General features: G+C 41.4%; 2 protein-coding genes across 4 annotated transcripts in view; one reads left to right on the top strand and one right to left on the bottom strand.

Annotated features, from left to right (window-relative positions):
- The first annotated feature begins 5485 nt into the window (after nt 1-5485).
- On the top strand, nt 5486-14285 carry znf276 (zinc finger protein 276). Its single transcript, XM_085280738.1, has 12 exons — nt 5486-5615; nt 7211-7507; nt 7795-8110; nt 8206-8252; nt 8337-8759; nt 10174-10255; nt 10341-10421; nt 10977-11096; nt 11213-11288; nt 11741-11858; nt 12169-12268; nt 12966-14285. The coding sequence occupies exons 2-12, from the start codon at nt 7252-7254 to the stop codon at nt 13234-13236; spliced, it is 1890 nt and encodes a 629-aa protein (XP_085136864.1). The 5' UTR covers nt 5486-5615; nt 7211-7251; the 3' UTR covers nt 13237-14285.
- fanca (FA complementation group A) overlaps nt 13578-15245 on the bottom strand; it is a 29233-nt gene continuing 27565 nt past the window's right edge. For all 3 annotated transcript variants that reach the window (XM_085280737.1, XM_085280736.1, XM_085280735.1), the window contains exons 39-42: nt 15137-15212; nt 14755-14911; nt 14569-14667; nt 13578-14455 (exon numbers count right to left, since the gene is read on the bottom strand). In XM_085280737.1, coding sequence (XP_085136863.1) covers nt 14363-14455; nt 14569-14667; nt 14755-14911; nt 15137-15212 — 425 coding nt within the window. In that variant the 3' untranslated portion in view covers nt 13578-14362. The remainder of the gene's footprint in view (nt 14456-14568; nt 14668-14754; nt 14912-15136; nt 15213-15245) is intronic.

The raw sequence follows: 15245 nt of genomic DNA on the forward strand, positions 1-15245 counted from the left end.
CCTTTTCTTCATGATCATTCTGTCACCTTGATTTAGTTTTTATTTAGTTTTGTGTGTGTGTGTGTGTGTGTGTGTGTGTGTGTGTGTGTGTGTGCGTGTGTGTGTGATAATAGATAAAAACACATGAAAAAAACATGTTCTATGTTAAAAAAAAACAAAAGAAAAATTATTTCCTCAAGTTCTTTACAGTTTTTCACACTTGCTAAGGCCTATTTATTTTCTCAGAAGCTACCCACTTCTTATAATGTGACCAAATCACTCAAAAAATGAAATTGGGTGGTTGCTACATGCACAAGATCCAAACTTGTAATTTGAGCTAAATAATTCAATGTTTCTATGGTGAACGTAATTAAATCATGTAGCATCTGCATGAAATTCAGCAACTTAATTTGTTCTTGTTGAGATGACATGATACAATCTAGTAAGAGTGGCTGGATCCAGGCAACTAACCGCTCTTACTAGATCTCAACAAGATGACATGATACAGGCTGACAGATGCTACATGATAGAAATATGGAATTATTTAGCTCAAATTACAAGTTTGGATCTTGTGCATGTAGCAACCACTCAATTTCATTTTTTTGAGTTGACTCACGAAATTCTAAAGAATGACGTACAAACTTACATGGTGCTGTGCATCTTGATGACTCTTGCAACCTTTTCTTTTAATTCCCCAGAAAAGAGCTCATTCAGGTCGCAGAGGTAGTCCACTGGAATGTTTACTATGTCTCCCACCACTGTCAAAGAAGGAGAGCCAGACACGGCTGTAGAAGGGCATCAAGCCAAGAGGCGTGAGCCTCCTGGTGAGATATTATTAGGGCTGCCACGATTTGTCGACTAGTCACGATTACGTCGACTATTAAAATCGTCGACGACAAATTTAATAGTCGACGCGTCGTTTGAAGCTTTGTAAGATCCCAGAAGACGCAGGAATAAGTAGTAGGATTTCAGAGTGTAATAACGGACTGAAACAGAAGATGGCAGCACTGCATCTACAAGGAGGCCAGCTGCCGTTAAACCCCGAAGAAGAAGAAACTGTGTCCCAGAATTCATAGCGCGGCCCAGCTCAGTTTCCAACAATGGCGGCAGCTAGTTAGTTTTAATATTACTCTTATTATTCTTTCTGGGTCACAAAATAAACGTTTAACATATTTTCAGGCGAGAATGTAGCTGTGTAAACCTCAAATATCTGCTCAGTTTATCAAGACACCACATATTTTCAAAAGCGCTCCGACGTTTTCAGAGATGTCTGTTACCCACTAGCTCAATAGCGAGCCGGGAGCAAGTCTCGCTAGAGCCGTGAGAACACCGGACTCCCGGCAAATCGTTTTCAAACCCACCGCCGTCTTTCGCGACTCAGGTTAAACATGATATATAAGTCACTTAGATAACTTAAAAATGTTATTGTTTGGCTTTTTCAGTATTTTATTTGTTCCTGAGTAAATCGGTTTGGCTGAGATTAAAGTTATAGTTTTTACACAGCTGAATAAACATCAGACAGCTGATTATCAGAAGTGTGAGATGCTCGAGAATTTACTTAGATAGCAAGGAGTTTATTAAACTTCACCGAAACAATCTGCAAACTTCATTAAAATGTAATAAACTATCATCTTGTCTTTATTTTTAGTTAGCACCTTAAACACTTAAAGCTGTAAGCTAATGATAGTTATATAAGAGCAGATGCTGCTGGTGCAATAAGCTGTACGTTTTATGTCCAATGGATGATGATCTGATTAGTCGACTAATCGCAAAAATAATCGGTGACTAGTCGACTATCAAAATAATCGTTTGTGGCAGCCCTAGATATTATGTTATTAATATTAATATGTTTTAATATTATGTTAAACCTACAAACATATATCGTGTTGAAATAACACAATCAAGATAGATTAACATAACATGATTTGTTTAGATGGAATATACGTGGCTAGATAAAAATGAATTATTTCTTTGAGTGCAAGACTAAACTAAACATTAATTCTTTTACACTTTGAACACGAACTACATTCACCTCTGAGTCTCATGGCTACACCGCACAATCACATCAAAACAATTTTATCAGTGCTGAGAACCGCATGTTATCAGATTGCACTCATAAAACGTCAGGATAATACCAGAGCTCAGCACTGGTTACAAAAACAGAGTCGGGACATGTAAATCAAGCCTTTCCAGCTTCACGTGGCGTGTTGTCATCTCCAAAAATGTGCAGGAAAATCAGAAATCAATGTATAAAAACATCAATATACACTACCTTCAGAGATATATTTACATATACACAAAGTCTATGTCTCATACTGCAGTTTGCTTATGAAAAAGGGCAGCTTCACACGTTTTCTCGTCCTGTGTGTTCAGCATTTTTTTATTTTTATTTTTTGTATCGCTAAAACACAAACTCTGGTTCTCCAAAACTAACTCCCTGAATCAATCACTCTTTTGGCAAAACCTTAAATTGTTGTCATCTAGTTAGACACAATTTTCAATTCTTATTTAAATTCTTTTCAAAAAGCTCGAAACAAATTCTCACTCAATGGTAACAACAGGAAACACAACACGACTACAGCTCTGTTGTCATTCCGTGAACGCGACAACTCAAAATCGTTCACACTGATTGCTAATAAAGCGACCGGCGAGTTCCAGTGAGCTGAAGGTTTGATACCAAGAACGGGAGGAAACAATCAGAGAGGAGGCAGATGAGGAGGAGTGAGATCTACCACAATAAATCACTTCTAATAATCATGATGAAATTTGATTCTCTGTGATAAAACTGTAACAACCCAAATGAAAGAAAGTAGAAGACCGTAATTTTACTTATAAAAGTAATCTACATAATTCATTGTTTACTATAATGTTTCCTTGACTTATGCGTCTCAAAACCAAGCAGGATGAGAGAATGTGAAACTGTCCACATTCATTAGTCTAAGACTGGAGCCATATACAGCACGTATCACCTGTAAATGAGGGAAGTACAATGCTAACATAATCTTGAATCTTTACACTATACTCGTGTTTTGGTACATCACTTGCTGCGGTGTGAAACGGATGCTCAGTAGAGTTATTATCTTGACTGGTTGTGTATGTGATCTGAAGACACTGTGTGGTTTTTATTGCTGATAAAACTGTTCCCATGCAATCATGAGGTTTTGTCTGATGAGTCAGAGGTTTTGAGAAAGTAGTTTGAAAAGAGAAAGTCAGAGATAAGTATTATTAACAAATAATTAAATGCAGAGTGGTGTATAAACACACAGTGCATCATGGGAATCCCCCAGCAGCCTACACCTATTGCAGCACAACTAAGGAAGGATTCAGGGTCATCTGATGCAGCCCTAACTATATGTGTTGTCAAAAAGGAAACTTTTAAGCTTAATCTTAAAGGTAGAGATAGTGTGTGTCTCCTGAATCCAAACTGGGAGCTGCTTCCACAGAAGAGGGGCCTGAAAGCTGGGGAAAAAAAGCTAAAAAAAAAAAGTTAAAAACCCTAGGGACCACAACTAACCCCGCAGTCTGTGACCAAAGTGTTCTGCTGGAGTGATAAGGTCCTCTGAGGTCTGTGACATAAGATGAGCTTATTATTCAAGCTTATATGTGAGAAAGACTTTAAATTTGATTCTGGATTTAACAGGGAGCCAATGAAGAGAAATAACCAGAGTTGGCAAAAGTGCAGACATCCTGTACTTAAGTAGAAGTACAAATGCTATTAGTAAAACGTACTTCAGTAAAAGCTGAAGTACTGATTCAACGTCTTTACTCAAGTAAAAGCAAAAATGTACAGGCTCTCAAATGTACTAAAAGTAAGAAAGTAAAAAGTTGCTCTTTGGAGGATTGGCTGAACTTTGTGCTTTATTAACATAATGATAAAATAAAATAGATTAGGATAGATAGATAAAATAGATGGGAATACAAACTTTAGGCTATTTTTAATTCTACTTATCCTCAGCTTGAACCAAAAGAAAAAAATCTTTGTTTTCTGTTTCCTACAGAGCTAATATCTGATTTAAAAACATAAAGACTTTAAATTACCAGTTTATTAAACCCCACTGGAGCAGTCCGTACCTTGAAAGCTAAGCTCTCTTCTTTCTCTCCCATCCTGTCTTCCTTATCTTTCTCCATCTCTGAGTGACTTTAGCTCTTTTTTTTCTCTCCCTGTTAAACAGAGCAGCTGGACCTTTAGCCAGCAACACACTGTGAGACAAACGCCACACAAACAGTTTGTATGTTGCTGTCACTGATAGAAAAGTTCATTTGAAAGACCTAACGCTTAAAAAAGTCACTGTCTTTATTTATACTCGCTCCTGTTCAGTAGGGCTAAGTGTTGTGGCAATAACAACAACAACAACAACAAAAAGCACCTTCACACTTTTAACCCCTGAGTTTGGTAGACACATCATCTGTTTTTATGCCACATCCTCTGGTGATTAATAAATGAACAGGACCGCCTTTTATGTGTTTCTGTTCAGGCTCAAATCGGTTTAAAGTTTGGATGTTCGCAGTGAGGAAATAGTACCTCCCCCCAAATGCGTTACGTGCCTGTTTTGAAAATGTAAGGAGCAGAAAGTACAGTAAGTAAAAGTAGGAGTAAAAGTAAAAAGTAGTAAAAAGAAAATACTCAAGTAAAGGACAGATATCTGAAAATTGTACTTAAGTACAGTACCAAAATATTTGTGCTTTGTTACTTACCACCTCTGGAAACAATGCAATTATATACAATAGACTATCAGGATGAGGCTCCTTGCCACTTTAAAATATGTGATTGCAGACAGCCTGGGCAGCTTTAAAGCGGACTTAATGTCTATCACAGAGTCACTGCCGTTCTATTGGGCTCTGGCACTGTCTTTATTATGTTTCATGCAGAGTCTTTCCTAGTGTATATTTGAGGATGAAGACCACTCTATTTCACAATTTTTTATGTGATCGTCTTACTCAGAGAGACCTTAAACAGGCACCAGTTGGAAGTGAGTGCTGTTCATGCTTGAAACCCCCCCAATGTGGCTGAATTAAAATAATTATGCAAAGAGGAGTTGACCAAAAGTCCTCCACAGTGATGTGAAAGACTCGTTGCTAGTTATTGCAAACACTTGACTGCAGTTCTTGTTTCCAAGGGTGGCACAAGCAGTTATTAGGTTCAGGGGCCAGTTACAGTTTTACTCTGACGTGGAAGTCCTGTAAACGGTATAACAGCCGTGTGTACTGATGTGTGGAAGGAGTCAGTTTTGAAAAAAGAGAACATGTTTTGAGTGCTGTTTTTCATTTTGGCAGTGAGTCTGTGTGTGGAGGTTTGTGTGTGGAGTTTTGACAAAGCAGTTTTTGTTTTGAGAAACTGAGCCACACTTTCTGGAAAAAAATTTTTAACTTTTGAGGCGAAAAAAGAAACAGACAAAATATATTTTTTCTTAAAAAAAAAGATGTAGAATTCTACCTCCGGACTCTTCTCTGTGGACGGCAGGTGGCGCTCTCGGGTATCGCCACTCTGTGTTTTGTTCCGGTAGCGCTTCCGGGTTCTAATGTTTACATCTGGGAGCAGCTACAAAGCACACAGTTTGTTTTCCAGGCTAATGAAAACCTTCTTGCACGTTAAGAACAGCATGTTTTCCAAGTGCTAGGACCTGTGCACAGTCACGGTAGGCCCTCCATGACGAGTGCTGTAATTATTATGTCACGTGTGTTGTGTTTTAACACGTCAGCTAACAAATGTAGCAGGCTCATTCATGCTAACCAGCTAACGCTAGTTGAATTAATCTGTAAACAAAATCATGTTGGAGTGTAAAAACAATATCCAGGACCATTGTCACGGTTTTTGTTTTATCGGGGGCTTAAATCAAAGGTGCTACGGCTTGATTGGCATTAGTGTCCTGTTAACTTTATCCATGGATGGAGTTCCTGTGTCATCAATGTTAAAGATTTCTTAGAAAAAAAGATTAAACGTATCCCAGAAGATGTACAGATGGACTGATTATGTTCTTTAAAGTAAGACGAAGGTTTCAGAGAATATTAAATGAAGTTAAAAAAATGTATTTATTATACAGCTGTTTTTTTATGAGGGAAAAAACCTCGTTCTGCCCCATGGACTCACCGACCACTTCATTAGGTATAGCTGGTCGTTGACAGATATCTAATCAGCCAATCGCGTGGCAGCAACATAGTACATTTAGGCATGTAGACATAGCCAAGAGGACGTTCAAACTGAGCATCAGTGACGTGGCTGTTGGCGGCAGATCTGCTGGTCTGAGTATTTCAGAAATTGTTGGATTTTTCCACAGAACCATTGCTAAAGTTTACAGAGAATGGTTCAAAAAAGTGAAAATATTAAGTGAACAGCAGTTCTCCAGGTGAAAACACCTTATTGATGTCAGATGTCAGAAGAGTTGGGCCAGACTGCTTCAGGCTGATAGTAAGACGATGGCAACTCAAACACCCACTCGCTACAGCCAAGGTATGCAGAAAAGCATCTCTGAACGTTGAAGCAGATGGGCTATAGCACCATGTCACAAAGCTCAAACGATCTTGAACTGGACTAAAATTACATCCACAGTCACAGAGTACTTTTGGGGTGTGGTGGAACAGTAGATTCACATGATGGGTATGTAGCCAACAGTCTGCAGCAACTGTGTGATGGTTTCATGTCAGTATGAACCAAAATTTTCTGAGTAAAGTTTCCAGCACCTTGTTGAATCTATAGCAAGAAGAATTATGGCAACTGAAGGACAAAGAGGTCCAACCTGCTACTAACATGGTGTACTTAATAATAATAAAAAAATAAAGTGCTTGGTGAGTGTATGTACACGTTGATCCACGCTTCCTGCCTCCTTCCTCCTTGTTTGAATGATGACAACATTTCATAAGTTTTTACATTTTACAACTGGTTCTGGTTCTAAATGAAACTTTGGAGCAACATAATAAACAGGATTGATCAATTTGTAGTTAAAGTAAATAGTCTGCGGTACCTTGCTTGACAGAACATATAAATTTTTCTGTTGTTGGCCATAACAAAATGTAATTTAATCTTTAGTAAATGAAATCTCATTAAAAATAGGAAATGGGTTAAATATTTCTATATTTCCTGATGATTTTGCTTTTTTAGAAAGCCAAAACTCTTTGGTGAGCACAAAATATGCACAAAAAACCCTGATATGTACCTGTGGTTGTGTTTAAATGGAACTAAAACTCAGAAATGCTAAATATTTTAAATATTTTATTGTTTATTACACTGACACAGGCAGTCTTCACGAAATCAGCTGCTGACAAAAATAACAGTAAATGATGAAGAAGAAAAGTAGACATACAAGGTCTTCTGAGACGCCGCAAAAGCTCAGCAGGACGCCGATGCCAGTGGATGTCACCAGTGAGAAGAGGTCACCTGGAAACAGAGGGCGACCTCGGAAGACTGCCGCTGTAACCACAGACAGTTTCTACCTGAATGACTGTGCAACAGAAAAGACCACCGATGCAGACTTCAATGTGACGACAGTCGAAGACGCCCAGAAACATCCAGAGACTAAGTCCAGATCTTCAGGTTAGTGGCTCACTACGCCCGTTTTAAACACAGAAAGTTGATGTTAGTGTAAGCTATTGTGGGATATTTGTCATGTGATTCTCAAACTATTTAACTTGGCAAAGCCAGTGCTGACATCGAATGCAGAAAAAACAATGTTACGGGCCTCTAGTCAGAGGTAGATCCTGTGTGTTTGGCACAAACCAAGTAAAATAGAGTATACTGTATATTTCTCTGTTAATGTGGACACTAGTAAATTGTATTATTGGAGCACTGTAAGATGAAATCAAGTTGTGATGCCCCCTCAGGTAGACTCTCTGCTGCTGTCTGCCGGCTTTGTCACGGGAAGTTTTCTCCGCGCAGCTTGCGGCACGCCTTCAACAAATGGCCTCGGGATTCCCTCAGTATTGTAGACGAGGAGTCAGACGCCGTGGCCCAGTCACCGCTTCTGTTCCACACAGACTTCCAAAGGCTGGTCGGGGTCCAGGTGGACCGTGACCCTCGGCTTTCGGAATTTATTTGCAAGAAATGCCATGCAAAGTTTTATAAGTGCCAAAGCATCCTGATCCGGTTTCTGCAGAGAGTCAATCTCCCGCCTGTGGGGAAGGAGAACCTGAAAAATCAGTGAGTCAATAAAAAAACAAATATATCTACCTGAGGGTGACTGTAAAGTGTTTTTACTGCAGAAAAACATGGGGAAGTGTTTGTGTCTGTTTCAGGAAGAATGCAAAGGGTCCAGAGTCCTCTGTAAACCATTGCTCATCAAGTAAGTAAAACATTACTTCCTCACTCCATCTTGCTGAAGTTCCATAAGTTGAACTGTTTTAACAGGCTCTTCTGTTTTCTTCAGCTCCCTCATCCTTTACCTCAGACACAAAGTGCCTCCACAGTCTGGTGTCCTGGGCTCATCACCACGGAGAGGCCTGCCGCTCCTGCCCCGACCTGAAGGAGGTGCTGGAGGGCCAGTGCCTGGGCGCCATTAAGGCTGTTTGGGGTTGCGTGAATGGTCACAGATACATCATGGACACTCACCGCAGCACTACCTCCAACCAGTGCTCCAGCAACAGAGCATTAGGGAGTGGGAGGGGTGATGGAGCAATGTCAGAGGAGGAGGAACAAGAACAAGACGGCGAGGAAGACGAAGAGGAGCAATCTGGCGGGAACGGAATGACCTCATCGAGAAGTACTAGTACTGTGGTTCAGCGCAGTCCACCTGCAGCAACGGCTCAGACGCAGAGCTCAGCGCCTGATGACTGGACGGGCGACAACGAAGGTGGGAATGCTTACAGTCGTTCAGACTAACACTGAGACTACCGTTGTATCAGCCCTCTTCAGTTCTTTCAAGATGTTTTATGTTGTACAATAAAAGACTCGCACAAGATCAGAGATAAAACCCCAACAATCAGATAATCACTGTGCTCAGTGATGGGCAGCCACCTCCTTTCGATGTGTAGGAGCAGCAGCTTTACTCTGAGCACCTCCCGGGTGGCTGAACTTCTCACCCGATCTAAGGGAGAGGCCAGTCTCCCTTCAGGGGAAGCTCATTTCTGCTGCTTGTATCCGCGATCTCATTCTTTCGGTCACTACCCACAGCTCGTGACCATAGGTGAGGGTGGGAGGTAGATCGACCGATAATTGAGAGCTTCGTTTTTACATTCAGCTCTCTCTTCACCACAAGGCTGAAGAGGCTGAGGAGTATGATCCCCCTATAGTTGGAACACGACCTCCGGTCCCCCTTCTTAAAACTGGGACCAGGAGTCCCAGCTTTAAGAGGAGTTTTTTTTTTTAACTCCCTCAGTGACCTCGCCCCCGGAGATAGGTGAGTCGTCCCCCTTGTCCCAAGACTCTGCTTCCTCCATGGATTAAGGAGGTCCTAGAAGTATTCCTTCCAGCACTCGACAATCTTCTCAGTCAAAGTCAGCAGCGCTCCACCAGCACTATACACAGCGCAGGTAGAGCACCGCTTTCCCCTCCTGAGTCGCCTGACTGTTCACCACAATCTCTTCGAGGCAGTCCAGAAGTCTTTTTCCATGGCCTCGCTGAACTCCTTCCACACTCAGATTTTTCCTTTATCCACTGCTCGAGCTGTGTTCCGCTTGGCCTGTCGGTACATATCCCACAGGCTAACCAAGCCTGATAGGACTCCTTCTTCAGCCTCATGGCTCCCTTCACCTCTGGTGTCCACCATTTGGTTGGGGGATTACCACCACAACAGGCACCAACCACCTTGCAGCCGCAGCTGAGTGCAACGGCTTCGGCAATAGACGTGCTGAACATGGTTCATTCAATTCAATTTTATTTTATTCATATAGCACCAAATCATACCAACAGTTTCCTCGAGGCGCATTTGGACTCAGTGTCCCCAGTCTCCCTCGGGATGCTGTTGAAGATCTTGCAGACCATCTGCACTTAAATGTTCATATTTTTTATTTTCATCAAATAAAAATATATGATTGACTCACATCAGCGTGTCTGAATATCAGTTCATTTTGAAGAAATGAGAATGAGTGTTTCCAGGAAGATAAAATATTAAAGATGTGTATTCATTTTTGGAGACTCGAGACTGATGTGCACAGACATTCCAGCTGAAATATAGAAAATACTTTTTCTTCTTCTGCACATACTGAAACCCATGTTAAGACCTCATCATTGCTCATATTAACATTTTCTCCTCCTCTCTCCTTCAGATTACACAGGTCACGAGGAGGCCTTGTCTCCTGCTCCGGGTCAGCTGGAGGACAGAACTGCTGGCAGTGATCTTTCTGACAGGTTGGTCCCACAGTTCATATTTACTGGTGGTTTGGCAATTATTAGAAATTGAAATTTTTCAAATTTTGTGTTTGTGTGTGTCCAGGGTCATCTCTGAAGATGAGTTTGATGAGGGTAGAAAAGGAGGGCTGTCTGATGAGGAGTTTGAGCCATACTCGGAGAAGAGGTGGGTGCAAATAGAAAAGATGGGCCTGCTATGGTGAAGTAAAGGGAGTGGAAACACCACCTTATCTCACTATCTGTTATCACCGGTCTACGGGGCCTTTAGTGTAGATCAGCCTGTGAATGTAACACGATAACGGCCGATGTAGATTTGATTAGTTTAGTGTTAAGTCTTGCCAGTCAGCAGCTGTGCAGGCTGTTATTATGAAGCCTCTAAGTTTGGGTCTCCATTGATATACAAGCAGCATGTAAAGAATCACAAGTCTTTAAAAGGTTTGCTGACTGGCCACAGTCACAGTTACACTCTGACAATAAAGGGTAAAAGAAAGAAAAAACCTTTACTACAGTAAAAATGAGAAGCCTGTGCCTGCTACCACACAGCTGCTCTATAATGAACCTCAGCTGTGCACATACATCAGGGCAACAGGCTCATGTTTCCTGGTTGAGCTGTTAATTTGCTCTTTGGATGGGACAGTGACCACCTTTGCAGTTACAGAATATGTTCCATGTCTTTCTCTCATAAGCTCTCACTGAATTTATTTTCCCCTTATCCTTCTAGAGCCCACAGGGTCAACGTCCCAAACAAGAGAAGAAAAAGCTCAAAGGCCCCAGAGGAGCCCAAAATCAGAAAGAAGCCTGGACCCAAGCCAGGCTGGAAGAATAAGTTCAAACCTAAGGGGTACGTGATGCAGCTTCCATTAAGGTCATTTTCAGCTTGGGTGTAGTTTATTCTTTGCTTCAGTTTTTTTTTTAGAAGAAATGCAGATTAACAATCTGTGTGTTTCTTTTTCAAAGGGAGGAGCTCCCCAATATCTACAAGTGTCCATATCAGGGTTGTACGGCTGTCTACAGAGCTCCCGATGGTCTCAAGGTCAGAATTCACTGCTCACTGTTAAATGAAGCCACCTTCAGTTGTGCATGTTTCCGTGCACTAGTTTTGATCTCCTGTATGAATAATCTTGGCTTGCTTTTCTTTAAAAATTTGGGATAGCGGTCTCATGTGACTGGAGAAATGCTTCTTTATTAAATATTGTTTAACTGTTTTCAGCAAGGTGAAACAATTCCTGAGCATAGCGCTGTCAGAGGTCTGTTTACTGCTAACTATAAAGTGAAATGAATTAAATATGTATGAATGAAATAAAAACAGATGAGATTGATTGTTGCAGATTGGTAATAGTATCAGAGATTAAAGATTAATAATGAGTTATTTCCATTTAAAATGAATTGTCCTTGACTGAAGGCAGTTAAAATGAATGAGAGCAAACGTGCTCTGCCTTCATCTGTATATACGACTGATTGTGTTCCTGTTTGCTGACTTTTTAGAAACACATCAAGGAACATCACGAGGAGGTGAGGGAGCGACCGTGCCCTCACCCTGGCTGCAACAAGGTTTTCATGATCGACCGCTACCTGCAGCGGCATGTCAAGCTCATCCACACAGGTGAGATGTCAGGTTTGACTGACTTTCTGGCTTTCCAGCTTTAGTCATCCAGCTTTGAGTGAGAAATAATTCGTTATAGCTGTTTTTATGCATGCTTTTCACATTTAGGCTGTTTCTGAAGAATGATACACGAATCTAAAAGCTTCCTCAGACACGTGGAACGCAGTACTGATGTTACTAAATCAATCATTTCCATTTCTAAGCATTTATTGTTAGCATTGCATAAATTAATGTTTATAAAGATGTTTTTTTTACCTTACTTTAATGTCTGAATTTGTGGCTCATGCTCGTCGTGTCTGTGTGCTTCCAGAGGAGAGGAATTACATTTGTGACCAGTGCGGTCAAACCTTCAAACAAAGAAAACACCTATCAGTTCACCAGATGAGGCATTCGGGGGCCAAGCCACTACAGTAAGTCCTTTAACATTTTTGTAGCTCATGAGCCATCAAGCTCTTTTGGTGGCTTCAGATTGATTTTACAAACCTTTAATTGCTTCCTGTTTTCATCACAGAACCACAGAATATGCTTTCAACTGAACAAGTCATATATACCATCAAATGTATGCACATAGATTTATGTATCTCCAAGTTGGGAGATCATCTTGCTCTGGTGCATCCTGCTGACAGACGGTCATACTGGGATCAGGAGTTAGCCAAGTCAAAGTTTCAGCCTATTTATCTCTCCCCCTCAAATTCAGGGATTTGGAAAAAATTGATAGAACAACGAGATCAGTAAATGCCCTTTTTGACTGATATCAGAAAACGGGCCTCATCATCGTTTTTCTGGAACTGTTTTTACAGTATTTCAAATGTTTAGTCACTACAATTTTATATGGAAAGTGATGAGCTCGGAGCCTAGAGACCAAAGTCGTCTTCTGTTATTGGAAATAAATCTTTGAAACGAGACTTTCAAAAGTCAAAATAAAATAGAGAAAAATAGTGGCACAAGAACTGAGCCCTGAGGAATTCCATAAGTGAACTGATAAGAGGACAAACAGAAATTCACTTTTTTGAGAGAGCGAGAGGAATGAAACCCATGTTTCCCAGTTTAAAAGCCAGAACCCCATCAGGAGAAATGATAAATGCTTTTGTTTTTTCCTCCTATCAGATGTGAGGTTTGTGGCTTCCAGTGTCGCCAGCGAGCATCACTGAAATACCACATGACCAAACACAAAGCCGAGGCCGACCTGGAGTTTGAGTGCTTGATGTGCAGCAAGCGTTTCGAGAAGGCCCACAACCTGAACGTGCACATGTCCATGGTGCACCCGCTGACACAGGCTGAGGCTCAGAGGGGCAGCGGGCAGCAGCAGCAGACATACCCGGACCTACACACCATCACGCTGACCGGGGAGGTGGTTCAGCAAGAGCAAGACAGATGACAGAAGGAAGTCTTGATTCAAGGCAGAGATACTTGAACTGTGGCACAGGACCCAGAAACAAAACAGCAATGTAGCACGGAGTTTCATTTTAGCATCAGCAGTTGAGTTTTCATCCAGTGTTCCTTCACACTGACGCTCATGACCTTCTTAAGACTTTTCAGCCGATTTGTTGACGACACAGCAGAAAAGACATTAGGTAAGAGTTCAGTGTCAAAGCAATGTTTCTTTACATTGTGCAATTAATATAACGATTCATGAGTTATATCAATTACCTGATATTCAAATCATCCATCTTCTGCAACAAACACATTGCTTCCTGTAACTGTTTCCAGAATAAAACGGATTGTTTATTTGCTTTTATTGTGAAAGAGCAGCAGTAGGAAATGTGAGGCTGGCAGTCAGGATGAGTATATGGAGTGGTTCACCATATATCATATTAAAAGCTAGTACAATTATGACTCTGTGAAATCTGAGGATAATAACTTGAAAAGAGAACAGTACGGTGGCCCTGAGACCTCAACGCACTCATCACGCTGACTCTTGAAAGATAAAACAACCAAAAATTCCAAATACTGAAAAAGATGCTGCCAAGTAGACCAGACAGAAATATTAGAATATGAACTAAAATAAAATTTTACAGTAAGTTAAATCAGATGTTTTACACTGCTGCTCACAGTCTGACAATAACTGATTTCGTAGGCTTTGTGAGTAATCAGCTGTTAAGACCACCGTGTTGTTAATCTTGAATACCTTCATTTAATATCTGACATTCACATTACTGACTGTGTAACCGGCTTAAATGCAGCTGTAATACTGAGACCTTCTCTTTGCCTGATCCAAGTAAAGCGTCTGTATGTGCTGCAATTCCAGGAAGTTTTCTTATCGGCTCACTGCTTTTATTAAGTTATTACAAATCAAAGTCTTCTTTTGAATTGTAGCATTGAAAGGGCTTCAGGTGTACATGTGTGTAAGAAAGCGTGTAATGTGTAAAAAAAGAAGAAAAAAAAACCCCAGTGTGAATAAAACAGGTTTTCTTTTTACAAAGCTGAGTCTGAACAGTGCAGTGTTTCCACGTGTTTCTGTTGGAGGGAGGGTTGGAATATTAGCGTGGAGAGATCTCGGTCGATTAGAGGAAGTCCATCTCTGGGCTGGAAGGCTCGAGCTGCACAGACAGCGCCGCTGCCAGCTCCGGGTCCAGTTCTGCACTCAAGGATTCCAGCTGGACCGAGAAAACCACAAGCAGATAGGCGGGACAGGAAGGAGATATGAAGGTGTGAGACAGGTGTGAAAGGGGCAACGGGTAATATACATGCTGATGCACCTTCTGCTCACCTGTCGGAGCTGCCCCGAAGAGAGTAAAGTCAGAGGCGTTTGCGAGATGGCTCTCAGAAGAAACTGCTTGGTGCGGCCAAGGATGTGGGAAGGCTCCGCCTACCAAAACAGATGATGAACGTGAGTCCAGAGCAGTGTGCCAACTCCAATACTGCCATATGACCAGTTAGAAGTTAGAGTACAAACCACCAGCTGCTTCTTAGAGGATTCAGTGTCCAGTGATTGAGTGTTTCCTTCCAGGAAGAGCTGCAGCATGCTCAGGTAGCAGACGATGGCAGTATGGAGGAACCCTGGACAACGCACAGCTCTCTGTAGGAGCTCGGCGCTTTGCAGGAGCAGCAAACTGATCGGCCACGAACACAAGGAAATTTAGAAGGTACAACAGGTACAAATAAGAGGTGAGGTTGGAACTTCCATCTTGTCACGTTTGTGTGTTTTGGCCTGTTGTCGTTCCTAATGCGATGGTGTGTCAGCTTTAGTGCAGAGCAGCATTTAATTTATGTGGCATTCATGAATCAACCTAGCTGTTTGCAAGGCCCCACCTCCACTAAGCAGCTGCAACACTCACCTGCAGAAAGCCCACGGCATTAGTTTTGTAAAGTCATCTGACGTCACCATGGTAACCGACTGATAAATGCTTTGCTCTAGAATTGAGTGAAAAATAAAAACGCAGCACA

This window comes from Mchenga conophoros, linkage group LG7 (assembly GCF_057382185.1).
Source record: "Mchenga conophoros isolate Kocher_MC1m ecotype Shallow Benthic linkage group LG7, M_conophoros_male_GT1.1, whole genome shotgun sequence".
Lineage (NCBI taxonomy): Eukaryota > Metazoa > Chordata > Actinopteri > Cichliformes > Cichlidae > Mchenga > Mchenga conophoros.